The sequence below is a fragment of the Ahaetulla prasina genome, chromosome 12, assembly GCF_028640845.1.
Source record: "Ahaetulla prasina isolate Xishuangbanna chromosome 12, ASM2864084v1, whole genome shotgun sequence".
NCBI classification, from domain to species: domain Eukaryota; kingdom Metazoa; phylum Chordata; class Lepidosauria; order Squamata; family Colubridae; genus Ahaetulla; species Ahaetulla prasina.
In genome coordinates this window covers 1,418,490-1,436,606 of record NC_080550.1, presented here as the reverse complement: position 1 = coordinate 1,436,606, position 18,117 = coordinate 1,418,490, and the positions used below count along the sequence as shown (strand labels likewise).

At 45.4% G+C, this 18,117-nt stretch overlaps 1 protein-coding gene across 2 annotated transcripts in view; it reads left to right on the top strand.

Moving 5' to 3' along the window:
- Positions 1-18,117, top strand: part of ZC3H18 (zinc finger CCCH-type containing 18) — a 32,044-nt gene continuing 13,927 nt past the window's right edge. The window contains exons 1-9 of one of the 2 annotated variants that reach the window (XM_058155088.1): positions 1-159; positions 1,123-1,739; positions 3,290-3,374; positions 4,334-4,488; positions 5,000-5,092; positions 5,671-5,828; positions 7,845-7,877; positions 8,778-8,904; positions 9,612-9,892. In XM_058155088.1, coding sequence (XP_058011071.1) covers positions 1,137-1,739; positions 3,290-3,374; positions 4,334-4,488; positions 5,000-5,092; positions 5,671-5,828; positions 7,845-7,877; positions 8,778-8,904; positions 9,612-9,892 — 1,535 coding nt within the window. In that variant the 5' untranslated portion in view covers positions 1-159; positions 1,123-1,136. Of the gene's footprint in view, positions 160-659; positions 797-1,122; positions 1,740-3,289; positions 3,375-4,333; positions 4,489-4,999; positions 5,093-5,670; positions 5,829-7,844; positions 7,878-8,777; positions 8,905-9,611; positions 9,893-18,117 lie in introns of those variants that run through there. The other variant, XM_058155089.1, reaches the window with a different exon arrangement.

Sequence of the window (18,117 nt, the reverse complement as noted above, 5' to 3'; positions counted from 1 at the left end):
GGGAGGCCGTCGTCGCCGCCGCCGCTGGCGGCGTCGCGCGTGAATGACGTCACGCCATGGCCGCCCTGCTCTGCCGCCAGTAGAGGCCTTGTCGCGCGCCCCGCCGCTTCCCGGAGCCGCTTCCCCGCTCCCTCCCCCGACCCCCTCCCGCTCGGCCAGGTGAGGAGCGGCGGGCCCCGCTTACGGGCCGCGGAGGCCGGGGATGCCGGGGCCGGCATCGAGCCTTCAGGGGAGGCGCCGGGGGCGTCGCTGCCTGTCGCTTCGCTGCTCCTCCGGGGAGGCCCGGCCGGACGCCTGAGCCCCGGGCGAACGAGCGGGCTGCGGCCTCCACGCCCCGGCGCCCCCCGAGCGATCTTCTGGGGCTTGCTGGCGATGACCTCGAGGGCACCGCAGGCGGCAGGATCACCGCCTCCGCAGGCGCCGGACTACAACTCCCATCCCGTGCAGCCCGCCAGGCCGGATGGGCTCGGGGCTCGCTCCGATCCCCCGAAGGCGAGGGTCGAGGAGGGCTGGGGGCAGCCCAGGGGCAACCTTTGCCCGGGCGGGGGCTGCAGTCTCGGCCTGCGCCTCCCTTCATCCTTGGCCAGTGGGGCAGAGCTCCTCACTAGACGTGGGGAGGGGGAGATCCGTGTTTTGACACATCTGGGAAGCGGGAGGGCGATGCTGGAACTGTGGTCTCTTTCCAAGGTCTGTGGGATTATATTCCATTGGACGGAATATAACGGATGATGGGTTCTGTCATCCTCCGCTTGTGTTGACAGGTTGAGGGGTTGCATTCTTAACTTGGCTGCAGGAGGTGAGTGGCTGTCTCCCTCTTGTTACTTTAATTAAGATTGCTTCATTTGTGGTCAGAAATGGGACAGTTTCTGTTAAAAAGTTAAAATCTTATCAGGAAACCATTGTTTTTGATTTGCTTTAGCCTTTAGATACTACAAAACAGCTCTTTTATGAGAATCTCATTCACGCACTTTTACTTTCGTGGGCCAGCATTTAAATATGGGGTGGTAAAGTGCATTGCGAGCTAAAAATGTTGACGTGACAGCTTAACAGTCTCTAGTTAAGAAGCAGCTATGAATCCCCTTTTTGTCCTTTTTTTTAATCTGAGCCTTTCCTCTCTTCCAGACTAGTGGGTCCTGATGGATGTTTCTGAAACACTTGAGCAAAACCCCCACTCTCCCAGTGAGAAAGACGAAGAGGAGGATGACCACCAGCCCTCTGATGATGAAATCCTGAAAGGGAGTAGTTCAGAGCAGGATGGGGAGGAAGGACAGGGTGCCTGTTTGGGGAAAGGTGCAGATCGGGCAACTAGAACATTGAGCCATGGGGAGGAGGAAGGCCTTCCCTCGGAGGAAGAGGAGCGTTTAAGTGAAACCAAGTCTCCGGACTCTGATCATAATGATCAAAGCCAACCACTCAAGTCCTCCCTGCGTGTTGAGCAAGTGGAAGAGGGGGCAAATGACCTGGGTGATGAAGCCTCCTCGGTCATTCGGGAACTGGATGAGCATGAACTGGATTATGATGAGGAGGTTCCCGAGGAGCCTAGCACTGTTCCTGCAGACGATGAGGCTGACAAGGCTGTGGGGGAGGAGGAGGAGGAAGAGGAAGAAGAAAAGGGAGACGAGCCTCCGGGAGATGAAAAACAGCCTACCCCCAAAAGCAACAATGAGAAAGATGGGCAGGAGCCTCCCAAGGAGAAGAAGAAGGAAGAAGATGGAGAAATTGATGATGGCGAGATTGATGTAAGTTCAGCTCCCTTCTGCATTCTCCCTCCACCCCACCAAGAGTGTCCCTGGGAGAAAACAGGTCCCTACAGCCCTTTGTAAGACAGAAAGGTCGATAAAGGGCTGTTTTCTCAAGTAGGATCTAGATGTGCTTATTCCAAAAGCACAACATTGCTTATTCCAAAAGCACAATATTGCCGGGTCACTCTAATCTAGCCATTTCCTTAACTTACATCATAAATGTTTTAACTACTGAGAAGAAACAGCAACATAATAATGACAAATTTGCATTGCTTCTGTGCAAAAAGTTACTGATCAGTTTGGGTTATGAAAAGCTGTTTTGGGGGGGTGGGTTATGTTATTGACCTCATTTCTCAGAAAAGCCCTTTAGTTGCTATAAACCTCAAATGCTTCGGAACAAGCAGAGCCAAAGTTTGGGGGTGGAGTTAATTCTCTCAAACCAGGCACCCTCCACTGCGTAGGTTTCAACTGCCAAACTTTCCACAGTATGACCATTGCCAAGAATTGGGAAGCTGCTCTAATTCTTCGGCATGTAGCACCATTTTCTATCCCTCTACTGGCCAAGCTCAGCCCCTGATGGCAGTGGGATGATCTGTCATTTCATAGACATCCAGCTTGGCAAGTGCTCTTGGTCTGGATTGGAAGGGGTGGTCCTAAGAGCCCTGCAGATACCCAGATAACACCTGAGGCTGCAAAGCAGCAATTGGGTTTTTCCCAGGAGAAAAGAGGGAGACCTCCTGTGATGCATACTTGAAGTAGGAAGTGACAAGGAAGCCAAGTGCAGATGAGCTGACAGGGCCGAGAAGCTCTGAACCGCAGCTTTTCCTGCCAGATGATAGTTAATATCTATCTTGCTCAGAAGTGAAAAAGTTTCTTCTTAGATTGTAATTCCCTCTGAAAGTGCTTAAGGAAAGTGTGACTTTTGTTGACATCGTTGGTTGTTGCAGGGGTTAAATTCTTAGTTTGGCGCAGATTCTGGAGAAATGGCATCAGCATTTTATTATCTGAGGCCTCCAATATTAACTTAGAAAGTTGTTGCAGAGAACATCCCGTTTTCTTAGTGCTAGCTTTCAGTTCCATGCTTACTTATCCTACCCATGTTGCAAGCTCTGCTTTACCTTTTTGAAGATGAATTAAGTCATCTGCTGAGTCTTTCAAGGGTAGATGGTGCTGATGTTATCGCAGTTAAGCCTGCAGGATGAGAGCAAGAAAGGCATATTCCTCAATGGTTGGGCTGAGGAGAGTTCTGAAAGGAAGACCAAGTCGGCCTTGAAATCAAAAGGCCAACTTTCCGCTTGACCACTTTCAAAAGCCTGAGTTTAGAGGGTTAGAAGAGAATGCTAGCAAGGAGCATCGGAAGAAGCTGGGGAGATCAAATGTGAATGTCCTCTTATAGCCATTCCCATGTTGAGGAGCACGCGGGCTGTGGGAATCCATCTTCCTTCTCTGGTTTCTCATCTTCTTGGGTTGCTCCAGTTTTTGTGATTGAAGGCTTGCTGTCATGGCAACTTCGGCCTTCTGAGTTCCTGTCTCTCTGTGTCTTTCAGGATGATGACCTGGAGGAGGGAGAGGTGAAAGATCCCAACGACAGGAAAATGAGGCCACGTCTTACCTGCCGTTTTTTTGTGAAAGGTACACATTAAAGCCAGTTGTGTCCCTTCCTCCTGAGTCACAGCAAGGAACCTCCGTTTCTTGAGCAGCCGCCCTTCAGAATCTGGTGGCTTCTCCTCTGTTCCTTAGATGGTTTCTAGTTGTCAGAGGTCACATTACACCAAAATGCTTACACCGAAATCTCTCAGTATTCAAAAGCTTTAAAGAAGCCCAAACATGGAGCTTAAAGACAGTAACTCTCATCCAGTACCACTGCCTCAGCATATGGAAACTTAGTTTAGCTCTCAGCATTACACAATTATTTTGATCAACATGAATTTAGCACAATTGCCATTGTTGATTGTTTGGGTGGTAACAGTTTTTTTTAAAAAATCTTTGGTGGGGTTCTTTGGTTCTCGTGCGATTTATGCTGCAGTTCCAATTTTTGAATATGTATGTATATGTATGTATGTATGTATATGTATATATCTTTGTTTTCTGAGGTTTTTGCAGGTATTTGTATGTAGGTCTTTGGTTATTTGGATTTTCTCCCGCGTAAAATTGGAACTGTCTTGGCGACGTTTCGACGAAGTCTCATTCGTCATCTTCAGGCCGGTGTTTTCAGAAGCACGAAGCTGAAAACACTGGCCTGAAGATGACGAATGAGACTTCGTTGAAACGTCGCCAAGACACTTCCAATTTTACGCGGGAGAAAACCCGAATAACCAAAGACATGTATGTATGCATGTAGTCTTTTTTCAGTTGTTTTGCTTCATAGTGCAAGCCGTGCAAGGAAAACATTTGACATACAGAATGCAATTTCTTTAAATAATTAAAGAAAAGAATCTCCTTCACATAACTCAGTGGGTGAAGAACAGGACAAGGCAAGAGAAGGATTGTTGTTGTGTTGACAGACTCTCTCAGACAGGCGTCCTGTGCTTTATGTGAAGTGTCTCTTGTTTGGGTCTTTTTTTTAAACCCTTCTGCTTATTTCTCCATAGGGAACTGTACTTGGGGCATAAACTGCCGATTTATTCATCCTGGTGTGAATGACAAAGGAAACTACTCTCTGATTACCAAGCCAGTTCCTTTCTCTTCTAATGGTGCCCCTCCTATTGGCCCCGGTCCTCACCCTCTGATGCCAGCCAACCCTTGGGTACAGTATTGTATCAGTGTTTATTGCCTGAATTTGAGGATGCTGTGACCCTATCTGTGGTATGAGAATTTGGGGAAAACAAGCACCCCTGCATGGTTGCTAAATGTCTCTTCTACCGCCCCTTGTTTCAAATGGATAATGAGCACAAGACATACAGGAGGAGAAGGAGATGGCAGAGCCAGGCCACCTGGCCACGTAATAAGCGGGCGTGCATTTGGGGATCTTGTGTTAGAACATTGTGGGTCTAATATTAGAAGAGCAGAGATATTGGAAGTCTTGTACAACAACCCTGACTGGAGCAGAGAGAAGCCGGATACTTGAGTGTTTGTACAGTTTCTCTTCAGTCCACCTGAGCTATGCTGCACGTGTGGAAAACACTGTAGTTGCTTACAGGAAACCTGGGAGCAAAGTGAGGCCAATCACCTAGCAGCTGATAGCTTTTCTGGAGTAAAAGAAGCTGGCTTTGTGACAATGAACATCATTGGAATCTTCCTCCCCTCTTTCTTAACAGGGAGGGCCCGGTGTGGATGAAATCTTCCCTCCCCCACCTCCTGACCCTCCAACAGAAAGTGCCTGGGAACGGGGCCTCCGACACGCAAAGGAGGTAAGCTGGTTCTTCTTGCTCCTGGTGCAGAACAGGGGAGAGGAAGGGCTGAGAAGTCCCTTTATTGGTGATCCTCGCTTACCAACCACTCATTCAGTGACTGAAGTTGCAACAGCACTTAATGAATGGTACTCGAGATTCATCCTCAAAGTTGTTTAAGTCAACTATTTGGAAAAAAAAAGTATGTTTATTTCCAGGTGCGTTGTGCACCTCTGGCATAAAGAAGAAAGATTCAGCCTTTGTGGTTCTAAAAAAAGGGCCAGGTGTTCAGAATCTTAATCTGAAAATTCCCTGCTATTCTAAAACGGGGGTCTCCAACCTTGGCAACTTTAAGACTTGTGGACTTCAACTCCCAGAATTCCTCAGCCAGCAAAGCTGAGGTCCACAAGTCTTAAAGTTGCCAAGGTTGGAGACCCCTGTTCTAAAACGCAATGCAGCTTTCCCAGGCAGTGACTTCCAGATGTGCAGGCATTCTGGATGTACCCCTTGGGAATTGGAGGTGTCAGGCTGGGGAGGGACGCTGTGCCAATGGTATCATCCCTTTGGGAACTAATGCTCCTGCCCACTCCCCCTGCCAGGTGCTGAAAAAGGCTACCATGAGGAAAGAACAAGAACCCGATTTTGAAGAAAAACGGTTTACAGTAACGATTGGGGAAGATGAACGCGAATTCGACAAGGAAAATGAATTTTTACGAGACTGGAACTATCGCATCACTCGGGACGTGCGGGATTCAAGGTAGGGAAGGGCCTGCTGCCTCTTTCTGTGCCTTCCTCTCCAGTCCCGCTGCCATCCACCAGAGGGCGCTGTTGAATAGCCTTGAATAGAATAGAATTTTTATTGGCCAAGTTTGATTGGACACACAAGGAATTTGTCTTGGTGCATATGCTCTCAGTGTACATAAAAGAAAAGATACCTTCATCAAGGTACAACATTTACAACACAATTGATGGTCAATATATCAATATAAATCATAAGGATTGCCAGCAACAAGTTATAGTCATACAGTCATAAGTGGAAAGAGATTGGTGATGGGAACTATGAAACGATTAATAGTAGTGCAGATTCAGTAAATAGTCTGACAGTGTTGAGGGAATTATTTGTTTAGCAGAGTGATGGCCTTCGGGAAAAAACTGTTCTTGTGTCTAGTTGTTCTGGTGTGCAGTGCTCCATAGCGTCGTTTTGAGGGTAGGAGTTGAAACAGTTTATGTCCAGGATGCGAGGGATCTGCAAATATTTTCACGGCCCTCTTCTTGATTCGTGCAGTATTCAGGGCCTCAATGGAAGGCAGGTTGGTAGCAATTATTTTTCTGCAGTTCTAATTATCCTCTGAAGTCTGTGTTTTTCTTGTTGGGTTGCAGAACCGAACCAGACAGTTATAGAGGTGCAAATGACAGACTCAATAATTCCTCTGTAGATCAGTTAGCCGGCTCTGGCACTGTTGTCCCATCCTGCCTTGGCTGCTACTGTTTGCAGGGCCCAACCCAGTGTGCCTGCAGCCTGGTGTGTTTTTGTCATCTGCATAGCCATTTATTCATGGATTAAATTTACGCACTGCCCATCTCGCTATCCAAAGAGACCCTTTGGCTCCTGATGGCAGCACTGTGCATGTAGAGCAGAATAGCTGCATTTCATCGATCGCTGCGTTTTCTGCCCTGTTGAAAATCACCCTCAGGCCTGCCTGCTTCAGGTGCTTTATGTGGAACCCATTGGGTCCTGCTGTAGCCCACTCCTGCTTCCCACATGCAGGTTTTGCTCTGACTGCCCCTTGCGGTTCTTGGAGTACCTTTCAATAGAGTGGCTGGGTTTAAGATGTGCCCTTCCATTCAAGAAGCCAGAGGCCCCTGGTCCATCATACCTAACCTTAAAAGAGTTAGGGCCACCTTAGAGTGTGAAGGAGATTTAAGTGTCTCTGGCAATTTTGAGTGGATTGGTATGTATGGATCATAGATCCTTTGACCTGAGACCTCATCCCAGTCTTTCTGAGCCACTCCAGTTGACTTAAACCACCTTCACAAAGCCCTCTCTAGGGGAATAAAGCCAAAGACGCTCTCTTAAGGCTAGGTATGACAGGGCCAGTGGCTCTTCTTCACATCCTCAGTTGCACTGCATGTAAATGCAGAAGTCGGCATCAGAAACATAACAGTAAATAAATTCTGCAAAGGTACATCTTTTCTTTTAATTTGTCATCATTAATTCAAGACCCAGACAAGTTGCAGGTGCAGATTTGCAGGTGCTCTGGCCATTGATCCTAGTAAGGTCCCTAGTAATGGGCCCATATTGGTTTTTTCCACTTCAGGGCATTACTTTGAATTGGCTGTTCTTCTAAAACATGCCTTTAAATTTCTTGAAATATTATTGATAACCTCTTCAAATGACCCACATAGGAAACTTTCTAGGGTGGATAAAGTTTCATTGCTATATTTAAATCTGAGGTGCAGGGCTTCATTTTATGCTCCTTTGTTGGATTCTCAAATGTTAGACTAAAATTCTACGCATATATTGATTTTCGCTGCTTTGGACTAAAGGCTACTTCAAAGATTAAAATAACATAGTTTTTTAAAGGTGTCAGAAATGCTAAGTACATCTCGAGTGGTTTGGTCAGCTGGAATTTTTCCCAGTTTGCATCATTTCACTTCCCTAAGAATCTATTTTTGAAACAATTTCAGTTTGCTTTGAGACTGACTAACACATGATTATGGCTAATTGATTCATAAATCTGTTTTTCTCCACCGGTTTCCTCAAAACTACTAGTGACACGGACGTCAAAGAGAACATTAATTACGGGTAAGCAAACCCTCGTTGCTCGTGCGTTCATAATCGGGCCAGTGTTACTTTCATTTTGATTCTTCAGAATTCTTACTTCAGCGTCTGTGGTTGCAGAGTTCTTTGTTTCCATCTGGCCCTTTTGTGCTGGCATGCCCGTCTGTTTGGAGGTTGCCATGTGTTGGCAACCTCCTGGCAACATTTACAGCAATAGCAAGACTTCTAAATAATTACGTACATCCAGGAGTACAAAAAATAGATGGCATTTCCTGAAGGCATCCCAGAAGGAAGGAGAGCGAGCAGAGCAGCAGCCCTATACTTTCCAAAGCCTATTCCAAAATCCATTTGTCAGAGCCATTTGTTGTGATTTCCATGTGGTTCAGTCACTGGTTATGATGAGCATTTTTCATAGAAAGTTATCACTGTGCTGGCTTCAGGAATAATCCAGAAAGGCTTGTTTTCAAGTATTTGCTCGGTTGGTATACTAATTAAGTAACTAATGACGTGCTGAGCACTCTGCTCTTAATTCTTCATTTTTTTCCCAGTGAAGGGGAGTCATAAATAATAGAGGACTCTCACTGCACCCTTCTTAGCATAAGACCAGCATGGTCTACTGACCCATTAACCAGGGCCTTGTCTTGCTTAGAGCGTGTTCCATTTCTGGCCCCCGCTTGTTTTTCAAAGATGAATCCCAAAAGACTGGGAGGCGGCTGTTGAAAAGCTAATATGATTTGCCTGAATCTGGAATTTTGGAAGGGGGGGGGGATGGCTCTTTGTGCTTGTCCGATTATTGGAAAAGGGCATTCCCGGGGAAACATGTTTCTTGCTTTCAACTGGTGATGGCTGAATATGGCCCTGCAGCCAATAACTGGTGAGAATAACATGGGATTGATCCCTCCTGTTCCTTCCATCGCTCTGCAGGCTCGATCCATATTCCGATCCCTACTACGATTATGAAATAGAACGCTTCTGGCGGGGAGGACAGTATGAGAACTTCAGGGTACAGTACACCGACCCAGACCCCTACCGCAATTACAGACTGAGCAAGGTGAGTGCCTGCCCCAGGCTGGGCTTCCTCTTTGACTTCGGACAGGTGCTGGTTCTGAAGCGCTTCAGGCTTAACGACCCATTTGGCTGCAGCAATGGCCCAAAATTCCTATGTTGCCAAGCAAGAAAGTTCTTAAGTGAGTTTCGGCCCCTTTTTATGACTGTTCTTGCCACATTTGTTAAGTGAATCGCTGCAGTTGTTAAGTTAGCAACACGGTTGTTAAATAAAATTTCCTTGTCAGAAGGTTGCAAAAGACGCTGCAACCGTCATAAATATGAGTCAGTTGCCAGGCGACCCCTGGAGATGCTTCAATAGTCTTAAGTGTGAAAAACGGTCATAAATCACTTTTTTCAGTGCCGTTGTAACTTTTAAACGGTCACTAAATGAACTGTTGTAAGTCGAGGACTACCTGCAGTCTCTCCATCCATTAGCCAGCATTTTTTGCTTGTGTGTCTCAAATTGCTCCAGGAATTTTGAGAAACAAGAATTTTTACACACAGAGAGATTGGAACAACATAGAGATTGGTGAGGGACAACCTGTAATTTTATTAGTTGAATGGTGGGCCTCTGGAAGTAAATATCCAGAGAATGAAGTCATTAAGTCTTGTTGAGCCAACTAAAGACTTTCCTTGGTGTGACATGATTCAAGACTTGCTGTGGGTCAAAGCTAACCTCTAACCTGGCTTATTCTTTCTTTCCTTCCCCAGGAAAGGGAGCGAGAGAGGGATCGGGAGAACCGGCAGCGGGAACGGGAGCGAGAGAGGGAGCGGGAACGGGAGCGAGAGAGGCGGCAAAGAGAGCGGGAGCGTGAAAGGGAACGGGAGCGGGACAAGGAGCGCCAGAGGCGGAAAGAAGAGTGGGAGAGGGAGCGGGAGCGCATCAAGCGAGATGACAAGGAGCGCCCACACCGGGACCGAGATCGGGAACGGGAGAAAGAGCGTGAGAAAGAGAAAGAGAAGCCAAAGCCTCGATCGCCACAGCCAGCCAGGTATGGATTGCGCTTGATGGTCTCGTGCAGGGGTCTCCAAACTCAGCAACCTTTAAGATTCGTGGACTTCAACTCCCAGAATTTCCCAGTAGCTGAGGGATTCTGGGAGTTGAAGTCCACAAGTCTTAAAGTTGCAACTTTGGAGACCTCTGTCTAGTAGCATGCTCCTCGGTTCCAGATGGCTCACAGCGCAGAAGAATATCTCCTTAGAGCAGAGCCAGGCATGTGTTTGGCAGAGTTAGGATTGGGGTTATCCCCAAAGGCTGGAGAAGCACAGGCCCCTGCTTGGAGAATTTAGAAAATCTCTTTTGGGAAGATTGTCTGATTCTATCGCGAAGTACATAAGGATTCTGGGGGTTCGCCTGTGTCTTTGTCCTTCTTCCCAAAAAACTCCTTCCCATTCCTTTCCTTCTTTTTAAACAGTTTGAATAATTTGTGCAAAATGTGGGCTCTTCTTGGTATCGGTGGGGTTAGAAGGCTGTTGTGTTTTTTTGAGAATAGATTGGAACGATGCATCCCGCAGAGTTGTCCTGGATACAGGCTTTTATTTCTGTTCATATAAAGAACGGTTGTTGGAATTGGGTATGTCTAGCTTAATGAAAAGAAGGACTGGGGTGACATCATAGCAATATCTCAGGGGTTGGCATAAGGAAGAGGGGTTCCACCTGTTCTCCAAAGCACCTGAGGGCAGGACAAGAAGCAATGGATGGAAAGTAACCAAGGAGAGGAGCAAGCTAGAAATAAGGAGAAATTTCCTGACAGTGAGAACAATTAATCAATAGAGCGATTTGCCGTTAGAAGTTGTTAGTGCTCCAGCACTGGAAGTTTTTAAGGAGAGATTGGACAGCCACTTGTCTGGAATGGTAGAGGGTTTCCTGCTTGAGTCAGGGGTTGGACTAGAAGACCTCCAAGGTCCCTTCCAACTCTGCTATTCTGTTATTCTGCACGGCGTGTTTTTCTCAATGCCAGTTGTCTCTCCAGCTTTGCGTTCTTTGCTCTTGGCAGAGCAGCGAGCCCAGCCCGAGGACTGCCAGTCCCCTCCCCTGGCATTTCTGGCATTCTTGACCTTGAGTTGTGCCAACAGCCTGGACGGCTTGGCTTGGGATGGGCCTCAGCGTGCCAGGAAAGCGCCTTGTGCCCCAACCTCTGCTTCACTCTGAAGTATGAATGTGTGTGAATAATCTGGTGAAGTCCTGTTGATGTAAGACTGAAATGTACACCGATTGCTAAAAGTCAATTTTCCCAGGCTGCTGAGGAAACCGCATTGTGCTCCCTCTGAGATTTACCCCATTGTTAGTTTTCTAGAAAGACCCCGGTGGGCCTCCGTAATTCGGTCTGATTTCCCGGTGGGGGGGAGGGGACCTTGGAGAGGATTTGATAAAAAGAACTTGATTGGTCTTTGGGGCTCATGAGGTTGCTCGGTGTTTTTAATGCTTTTTAAATCATTGTTACACAATAGTACTAATTGTTTTCTGTATATGCTGTTTTATTGGGTTGCTGTACACTGCCCAAAGTCACTTTCCATGAGATGGGAGGCCGTATAAATTGAATTAATTAAAGTAAGTTAAAAATAAACATGGCCTTCATCTTCCAGACATTGGCTCAAATGTTACATGCCTTTAATTCTGGAGAATCATGCTTAAATCCTTTACCAAGTTTCTTGGCAGTAAGTTAATCCCAGACAAATCAGTGGTGGGTTTCAGCAGGTTCTGACCAGTTCTGGAGAACCGGTAGCGGAAATTTTGAGTAGTTTGGAGAACCGGTAGTAAAAATTCTGACTGGCCCCGCCCCCATCTACTCTCTGAGTCCCAGCTCATCGGGAGGAAATGGAGATTTTACAGTATCCTTCCCCTGCCACGCCCACCAAGCCACACCCACAGAATTGGTAGTAAAAAATTGTGAAACCCACCATTGGTCTGGGTGTATCAGAGGTAGGTTTCATAGGTTCTTACCAGTTCTGGAGAACCGGAAGTGGAAATTTTGAGTAGTTTGGAGAACCGGTAAATACCACCTCTGACTGGCCCTGCCCCCATCTATTCTCTGCCCCCAAGTCCCAGCTGATCAGAGGAAATGGTGATTTTGCAATATCCTTCCCCTGGAGTGGGGTGGGAATGGAGATTTTACAAGTATCCTTCCCCTGCCACACCCACCAAGCTATACCCACAGAACCGGTAGTAAAAAAATTTGAAACCCATCACTAAGACAAATGGTGGTCCAATCTCTTCTTTGAAACTTCAAAAAAGAATATAGTTTGACTTATTTTTGAGTAAAGATTCATATAAAGAGTCATTCAATAAACCTCCTGCATTGATGATTTTTCTCTCCCAAAACAAGAGAAAAGTAGCAAGGAAAGTGGCTCTTTACTTTTGCAACTCCAGCAGACCTCATCCGTTTATTTGCAAATCTACCTACCATACTAGGTTGATGTTTGAACCACTGGGAAGTAGATTTTACTTTTGTCTTTCAGGAATGCTTATTTTTTATTATTACCGTGTTTAATTAGTTGCAATATTTATAGTCAAGGTCACATGTTTCTTTGTTTTCCATAAACTGGTGTCTAATTATAGTTCTCAATCTGGTGTTCTAAGAAGAAAGCAATCTAGAGAATTGTTTTGTGTGTATTCTTTCTATTTAACTAGCCAGCTTCTTCCTTGGAGTAGAAATGACTTCACTTTAATTGAGTTTATTTATAGATTGCTGTGCTTTCCCTAATCATTAAACCTTGGCTCAGCTCTTGACAACTTTGTCCTCTTGCGTAGTTTTGGATTGATGCTACCCAAAGAGTCACATGACTTGATGGAGATTCCAGAATGCCTCTTATGTAAGACTGACTCCATTTCTGTCATCTGCCGTAAGACAGATTTCCTCAAATCTAAAAACCTAACAAGAAGAAGAAGATACTTTAGCAAAGACCTTTTTAAAAAAAAAAGGTACTTTTTTTTTTTTAAAAAAAGGGGGATTTCAAAGCGAAGTGTTGTTAAACATCTTAGATTTCTTGGGAAGAACAAAACGGAGGAAGTCATGTTTTGGTTGAGAGGTGGCTGCCCTGGGTGTCCATTTAGTAATAACTCAGTAATTGAGACCTTGCTCTGCAGATAAGAGATTCCCAGCCTTAATTTCCACCAGAAGGAGCTCCAGGTGATAAAACTGGAAAAGACTGCAAGTTTAACTTTTGAAGGGCTGTTCCTTGTCAAGGTACAGATAGTCCTTGACTTATGACCACAATGGAGCCGCAAATATTGGTTGCTAAGCGGAACCTGCTTCCCCACTGACTTTGCTTGTCAGAAGGTCCCCCGGGGACACTGCAACCATCCTAAGTACATGCCAGTTGCCAAGCCTCTGAATTTTGTTTAGGTGACCACAGGAACACTGCAATGGTCATAAGTGTGAAAAAGGAACATAGGTCTTTTTTTTCAATGCCATTGTAACCGGTCACTAAACAAACGGTTGTAAGTCGAGGACTACCTGTAGATGGTTTTTGGGCTCAGGGCAGAAATGGCAAATTTGCAGCTTTGCTTCTTTCAGGAGCTGCTCACACCTGGCTTTGCTCTTTGATGCTCCTTGTTTATTGCTAATTTCTGTGATTCCTTGGCAGTTGCATCCTCAGTTGCTTAGGGGAGGGCAGGGGGGAGGGACCAGGGCCTTTTTATGACTTGTGGACTTCAGCTCCCAGAATTCCTGAGGCAGACATGCTCCACCACGCTGTCCCAGGCATTGTGGAAGTTGAAGTCCACAAGTCATAAAAGAGCCCTGGTTCCCCACCTCTGCTCCAGGGAGTGGAGGGAACGGATTCCCTCTCCACCCTACCTCCCAAGGGTGTAAATTAGGCTGAGAGTTCACAGGTGGTTCAACCTCACCCCAAAGGAACTTCCTGTCTGAGTGGAGGTTGGACTCTCCCATTGCTCCATCCTCCGAGCCTCCTCTAAATCCGTTGGCACGGGGGCGGGCGGAAGAGGGCTGGAGCTGGCACAGGTTTTCCATTATGCTGGCAAAGCCTTGCCTCAAATCCCTTTTCCAACACCCAACTCCTTGCGTTTCACCTGATCAAGGGTAGCCTCAGACTCTCACGCTCCTGGTAGGGCGGTTGGGTGAAGCTCAAGCCCGATGATCCCCTGCAAACCACCCCGAGTGAGTTGGCAGAAAGTGGTGATGCATCCGAGGGTTTTCCTTGCTGCTCCGTCACTTGTATCTGGTTGTGAAAACTGCAGCTGAGGCAAGAATCCGGGCCAGGAAATTCAGATGATGCGGTCTGGCAGTTGTAGCAGGTGAAGGGGTGTGTTTGAGCTCACCGTGATTTCATCTAAATGGGCTGAAAAGAATTCTGCCTTTCTCCGGAAGGGAACCGGAAAGGGCAAGAACGGCAGAGGCACCAATGGGAAGGCTGCCAGGCTTCGGCAAACTGATCTACTGCCAAAGGAAGCAATTTAGGCAGAAATTAGGGTTTTAAAAGAAAAAAAAAATCAGGAAAGAAATTTGGTCTTTAATCACAGGTTGTTCTTTCCTGGTCAGATTTTTTTTGAAGATAATCTCTGCGAATTGAAGGATTTTTCCAAAGTGCATCCAAAGACCTTTGAGAAAGAAAAACCCTGCCCAGTGGCCAATTTTTTTTCCTAATTATACCTGTTAGGTTTTGTTTCACTCGTCCTCTGCGAAGGAGTTTATTCAAAAGGGCAGCTGACTCAACAGGATTTCGGTTTGTAGAGACGTTTGTCAATTTTGGATTTTCTAGAAACAAGGTTAACCGCCTTCTTCAACCAAATCAGACCACCAGCAGTCCTCGGGCTACAGCGACAATTGAGCCCAAAATTCCTGTTGCTAAGCGAGACACCTGTTAAGGGAGTGTTGTCCCATTTAATGACCTTTCTTGCCAAAGTTGTTAAAGTGAATCCCTTCAGTTGCCAAGTCAGTCACACGGTTGTTAAGTGAATCTGGCTTCCCCATCACTTATCAGAAGGTCGCAAAAGGGGATCACGTGAGACTGCAATGGTCATAAATATGAGTCAGTTGCCAAGGGTCAGAATTTTGATCACGTGACTGCGGGGATTCTGCAACGGTCATAGATGTGGAAAATGGTCATGTCACTTCAGTGCTGTCGTGACTTCGAACGGATACTAAGCGAACTGTTCTGAATCAAAGATTACCTGTTTCCCAATCAAATCCCAGCTCTGCCACTTAATGGCATGACCAGACATTCAGAGGTACCAAAATAGTTTTTCCCCCATTCAGCTTTCAATACTGTGTTTGAATGCGTCCGGTCCCTGGTGCAGATGTTTTTTGCTTCTTTTCCTGTAGACAAAATTGGCAAAATTTCGCATCTGTGGGCTTCAAACGGGGGAGCTTTTTTTTAGTACCCCTGCGAAAAAGCAGCTCTAAAGCTTTTGGGTCACTTTGATTTCTCCCTCTGTAACTTTCCTGGCTCTTTGTCAGAAGGTGGCATCTGCAAGCTCATTTATTTGTCCTGTTCTGGGTGATTGGAGAGTTCATAGATGCCGGTTGATGATAATACTGAATATAGTATGACTGGTCTGTAAGAAATTCCATGTGGATTTAAATTTCACGTAGAGAAAACGTAAACCTGGCTTCCTTCTCCTCCCCCCTTGTCTTGAATTGACCATGCCACCCTCTCATCCAAGGAGTTTTGAATTCATGGCGAAGGCTCCTTCCTGAGGGGGCGGGAAAGAAACCTGAGCCTTCCTGGTGTTTCTGCACTCACTGAAAGCTTCGCCTGGTCCCAGGCCGAGCTTAGCAAATGGGAAAGTGTCAGGCTCCCTGCCGGAAGGGAGTGTCCCGCTCAGGTCATGCCACTGGAATGACACCGTTGTGTTTTGCATACAGAAAGAGTCACGACCTTGCAAGAGGGTTTAGCAAGAACGGGTGCCTGCAATTCTTGGATTCCTCCGTTGTCATGAGGTCCCTCTCGATTAGCAATCTGCTGGTCGATGCTGGTCCTATTTCCTTTCCTGGATCGTGCCAAGAAATCTTCCTCACTCACAGGAAATATCACACTGTCGTGAACAAGAGCCTCTTTCCTGGTCCACAAAGGCTTCTGTAGGGTCCTCTCTTAGATGCTTGGAAATCCCGTCGGAGCCATCCTTGGTTCTCATGAGACCTTGTGGCCAAGCATATGGAAATGTAACCATCTGCCTGGTGATGCGCAATTCTTTTCTTTTTTCACCTTTCTTTGTGGCATCATGACCGTCTTGGGGGAGGCAGAGCAACAGGCTCTTCAGCTCAAAATTCCCACTGTCTTTTAAGCCCCAGCCTCAATTCAAGCAGCCAAGCTCAGCAAGAAGGCAAACATTTGATAGCTTGGACACAAATGGTTTGAAGATAGAGATTAGCAAACCTGAAGTACAGAGGTGGGGCTTCAGTAACCTTGTTGACTCCTGTGAGCCTTCCCCAGCTGACTTCAAGGGACACAGATAGAAAGCCCCGTGATGCACTTGAAAGTCAATGCTTACAGTTATAAAACAACTGAAAATCAACATTTGTTCCACAGAGTTATCTAAAGCAATGTATGATGATTCGGGGCTAGTGAAAGTATAAGGAAAGTTTTTTTGAAACATGTCTTGGTCTATTTTAAAATTGAATTGATCCTATTTGAATGTAAAGGGTTTTTAAAAGAAAAGCACACGCACCCTCAAGTCATTTGAATTATAGCATAGGGAGCCACAGTTATTCCTAAGAATAATCAGCATTTTAGATTTTTTGGATACATCATCAATATTTTTTGAGCTTCAGCCTTTATTAATAATAATAGTCTTTGTTAATATCAGTTACGTTTCATAAAGATAATGCTTAAAAGCAGTAATTGTTTTCTGTGTTTATTAAAGCAACATTAAAGCCACTGGAATATAAGTTAAATTTCCTTCTGTTGGTTAAATGTTAGACTGACTGACTATCATCTATCATCCATCATCTATCTATCTATCTATCATCATCCATCATCTATCTATCTATCTATCTATCTATCTATCTATCTATCTATCTATCTATCATCATCTATCTATCTATCTATCTCTACTGTTATTTCTATATTGGTTTCTATATCTATGCACCCACCTGCCTATTATTTAATTGAAAATGCTAAATAGATGGCAAGAGACCATGAAAAACAATAGATAAAAGTTCTTTCTGCAGTATGGGATTCCTTCATATATGAGTGATTCAAGAATCTCTTCACTTATAAATCACAAATAAGTTGATTTGTGCCATGTGCAAAATATCTCAAGTTGCATCCAAATATATCAGATCAAGAGTAGCCAGCCCTATTTCTCTTTTGATACCAGTGGCCATCCAACCTTCTGGGGCGGGGAAGAAGTTGTAACTCTGAAAACTAGTTCCCAACTGCCGTATATTTGTTTTGTGGTTTTTTTTAAACTTTACTTAATTTCTCAAAGTAAGAGTGTTAATTATTGCTTATTTGTGGATTTTCCCTTCCTTGGGCTAGTACACCTTTCTGCATCTTTAAACATCTGTTTTAAAGGTTGTCCTTGATATTTTCAAAGGGCACATTTTTAAAGTGTGTGTGCAGATTTAATTCAGACTTTTAAATTAGGTATATGTTGAGCAACCATTTCCAGACCTTCATTTCCTGTCATCAATCCTGGGAAATTTGCAGTGATGTCACTGTGTCACCTTGCTTAGTTTTTTTTTCCTTTAACTTCCTTTCTAAGAGCGCTCTCTGACTTTGCAAGGTGCATATTCTCTCTATGTTCCTGCACTGAAATGCTGTCATTCGCCTTCCGTGCCTGATAAGATTAGGCCATGAGTGAAAGGATTTGCTTATGTCATACAAAGAGGAAGGGGAAGGATGGGGGGGGGAAAGTAACTTTCTCTGAGTGGAATTGCATTTTCCGACCTGAATAATACAGTCATTTGCATTGAAACACTTGGATGGGATTTTCTCCCCTTGAATCTCTTGCCCTGGCACAGCTCCAGATATCTCTTCTGGGTTTCCTGCTGAACCGAAAGAGACCGTTGCAGAAAAAACAAATAAAAACATGGCAGATTTCCATGGCAGGTGATTATTGAAAAGCACCGTCTTCGTTCTTTCAGCAGGAATGTTATTGCTGAAAAAAGCACGGCTAGGTCGGGAGGTTGAAGAATGTGTCCATTCACATATTTTTCTTACCTTGAGCAGCCAGCTATTTGAGATTATAGGTGAATCTGAAGAAGGCCCAGGGGTAGATATGCATTCATTTCTGCTAAAAATGTAAAGAATC